This window comes from Pundamilia nyererei, unplaced genomic scaffold, assembly GCF_000239375.1.
Source record: "Pundamilia nyererei isolate P.nyererei 1_Seehausen unplaced genomic scaffold, PunNye1.0 scaffold00057, whole genome shotgun sequence".
NCBI lineage: Eukaryota > Metazoa > Chordata > Actinopteri > Cichliformes > Cichlidae > Pundamilia > Pundamilia nyererei.
The window spans coordinates 1783774-1787073 of record NW_005187458.1 but is presented as its reverse complement, the minus strand read 5'-3'; the positions used below and the strand labels follow the sequence as shown (position 1 = coordinate 1787073).

Here is a 3300-nt window from a genome sequence, read left to right as displayed (position 1 = left end):
TTGGACGAAAAAAAGTTTGTTCAACAGCGTTGCTGTCGGCAAACAACGTGGCAGAGCGGAATAATACATTATCAAGTAATATCTATGAACAAAGGTCGAAGTTTCACTGCCACTCCGTGGCGCTTGATGAAAGTACTGACAATGCTCAGCAATTTTCATCAGAGGTGTTGATCATTAGTTTGAGGTGACAGAAGAAATGCTGAGTTTGTGTCCCATGTATGGCCCAACCAAAGCTAGAGATATGCGTCAGCAGCTGTGCAGTGCGACTGAGCAGTTTGGTGTGGCATGAAACAGACAGAGCACTGGCCAGCTTTTTGCAGACCCCTTCTCAGCTGATGAGCGTGTCCCCAGCATGCTGCAAAATGAACTTACTGACTTGCGGTGCAACAGTGAACTGAAAACTAAGTTCCGAGAGGCACAGGGAAAAGCAGACCAGACTGCAAAGTTTCTGAGAGCTCCCTTCATCCTTGCAAGAGCTGTCCAGAGTTTTCAGTCGTGTAATGCCCCTTTTTGGAACCGTGTGAGAAACTGGTCTTGACAGTGAACTTTAATAAAAGCAAGTACAGTTCAAGGCTTGTTACCACGCAAACACTCCAGAGGGCTTCCAATGAGATGACAGTGCCAGCAGTGGTCGCCAAGTCATTGAAGTTTGAGACCTGTGAGTAAGATGGTTGCGAAACAGGTCATTTCTATATTTTATATATAGCCCCTTCGTAAGTCACGTCGTCAAAAGCCTATTTACCAATATAAGCAAAAATATTACAAACACAGAAACATCGGCAATCATTTTTTGGGAGATTACGACCTGGTTATTCCACCAAGCATGTGTGCGTCAACCTATTAGTTGAGCATGGCGCTATTGTCACGGTCGTTGGTTGTTCGTGTAGTCTAACAAAACAGTCACGTACAGACTTCATATTGACCGTGTCTGATTTTTGTATCGAGGAAACGCTATGGCGCCATGTTCATCTGTATTGTTTCATCGCCCATTACTATCTCAAGGTATTCTAGGTTGTAATTTAAAAATCTTACAGTACTGGTTTACGTGATTATCTGCTGAGCTGAAGCAAACGCACCGCTAACTAAATAATTCACTGAACGTTTGTATTTTAGGAAACCCAGGTCCATCCTTTAGCAAAAGCAAACCTAGCCGTATGTAGCTTGCTAGGCAATCTTAATCTGCAAGTTCAAAAGCGTTGACTAACCCACCACACAGATGACCTGCTTTCACGACCCTGCACAACATGACTTGCAAGTAATTATGTCACCAACGATAGTTACCTAAAGCCGTGCCAAGTTTCGTAGCAATCCATGTTTTTTCCACACAGTCTGTACCTTCCGGTAGGTCCCAGTACCCCATTTCGGACTTATCAAGGACACAAATCGAATTCTCGCGAGAATTGCTCGTGTGGTTTTTGGCGTCTGGCGAACCCACTGGTGCACTGTCGACACCTGCTGGAGAGTGAAGTAAGTACACTAGCACTAGCATATAACTAGATTGCAATGAATAGTTGTAATGTCTACGGAAGTATATTTTGCACTGAAATTATATAAAATAATCTTTAAAGAAATACACAGGATGCGCATATGAAATACGTGACTAATTTACTCAACGCTTCATATACTCTTCAGTATATCAGGTCGCTGTGTTTTAGATGCTCTGCAAAGATCAGACTGCAGAAAAGATATGTTACATCTGAAAACATTTAACAAAAAATAAAAAAAAACACAGTTAACTAGACTAACTAACCAATAATCATCAGCAATTTTGAGCAAACCAACACCATCACTCATTAAATGACTTGTCAGCCTGCAATAGATATGACATGACATCACGGTCATTTTGTAACAGTGTGGCTATGACAGTGTTGTTTAAAGTACAGACAATGGTTTGAGTGGAGACTCTCTTTTTTGTTCTTAACACTTTCTCTTAAGCTCTTTATACAACATACCTTTGCTTCTCTCTGCAGCTGACTGACAAACTAACAACAGCACAACCAAGAGTAGTCCACAGACAAGTTTTTTTAATACTGCCTTCACCTGACAACTACTCTGCAAACTACCACTAACAGAGAATATAACATACAGTATAATAGGAAGGAAAAGTAGGAAGAACACAAGCTCACTGAAACTCAAGTTGTTCCTGATGAAAACCCCTACCCTTCTATTTTTAACCAAAAGGTATGAGTCTACATAACTTTTCAATTTACTTTATTGAAAATAAACAAGGAAACAGCAACATAAAACAACAAGATATATTTTTTTTACTGTTCATAGCAACATGACTGAAAACATACACGGACACATACCTTCTATGCTTCTTTCATGCAGTAGTAGCATAACAGAATTCTACCTTTCACTGCAAAAATGCCCCTACCATGCTCAGCAACTAATATATAAAATTCATCAGTAGCCATAGTCAAGGCCATTTTCTTTTATGTGATGGGTATGCCAAATCATGAAAGGACTCACTAAGATCCAAGAAGCCAATCAATGTCTGCTGTTTTGAAATGTCTGTTTCTGCCTTACAGACTAAAATACTGTCAAGTTCAGCAGTATTTCCAGAAGTCTCTGTTTCAAGGGGGATTAAAAACTGAAGTGGTGTGGACATTACCCAAGTACAACTCAATCGCAATTCAGTTGGTGATCCCTGACATTTTGCAGTATCACTTAAGAATAAACAAAAAACAAAACACAGACACATAACTTCTTTTTTATGGATACTGTATGAGTATGCTTTGCATTTGCATATAAAACTCTTATTTCTTCTTCCACAAGTGGCTATATTTGTCCACTTTGAAATCATCGTCATACTGGACTCCTGTTTGTTTTTGAGGCTTCTTCACTTCTCTTTTCTTCAGCCGTACTCGACGTTCCTCTTCTGACAGAGTAGACAGATTTACCGGCATCTTTCAAAACAGATGAATAAAATAAAATTAAAAACAACACATCAGCTCACATAAGCAAAATATTAAGTGACATGCTCACTGGCTTCTGCTACAGGACCCGAGCAATTGGATTTTTTTTTTTATTATCTATTGAGTCTGCTTTCCTCTTATTAGCATGTGGAGGGCTGGGTTTGGGTTGTATACAGTAGAATGTTGGAAAAACTAAATGTAAATTTATTTTAGACAAATACATACATTATTCATATTAGGGGTGGGGGAAAAATCGATACTGTGTAGTATCGTGATATTTTGTTTGCTAATAATGTATCGATACAGGGACAGCAGAAATCGATATTTTGTTACAAAAAAGTTTTTGTGGACTGGAACATGCTCTGACTTCAGAGCATGTTGA

The 3300-nt window shown here is 39.3% G+C and overlaps 1 protein-coding gene across 1 annotated transcript in view; it reads right to left on the bottom strand.

Annotated features, from left to right (window-relative positions):
- ndufa11 (NADH:ubiquinone oxidoreductase subunit A11) overlaps nt 1-1404 on the bottom strand; it is a 6465-nt gene extending 5061 nt beyond the window's left edge. The window contains exon 1 of the mRNA XM_005734310.2: nt 1273-1404. Coding sequence (XP_005734367.1) covers nt 1273-1360 — 88 coding nt within the window. The 5' untranslated portion in view covers nt 1361-1404. The remainder of the gene's footprint in view (nt 1-1272) is intronic.
- Nucleotides 1405-3300: the final 1896 nt, after the last annotated feature.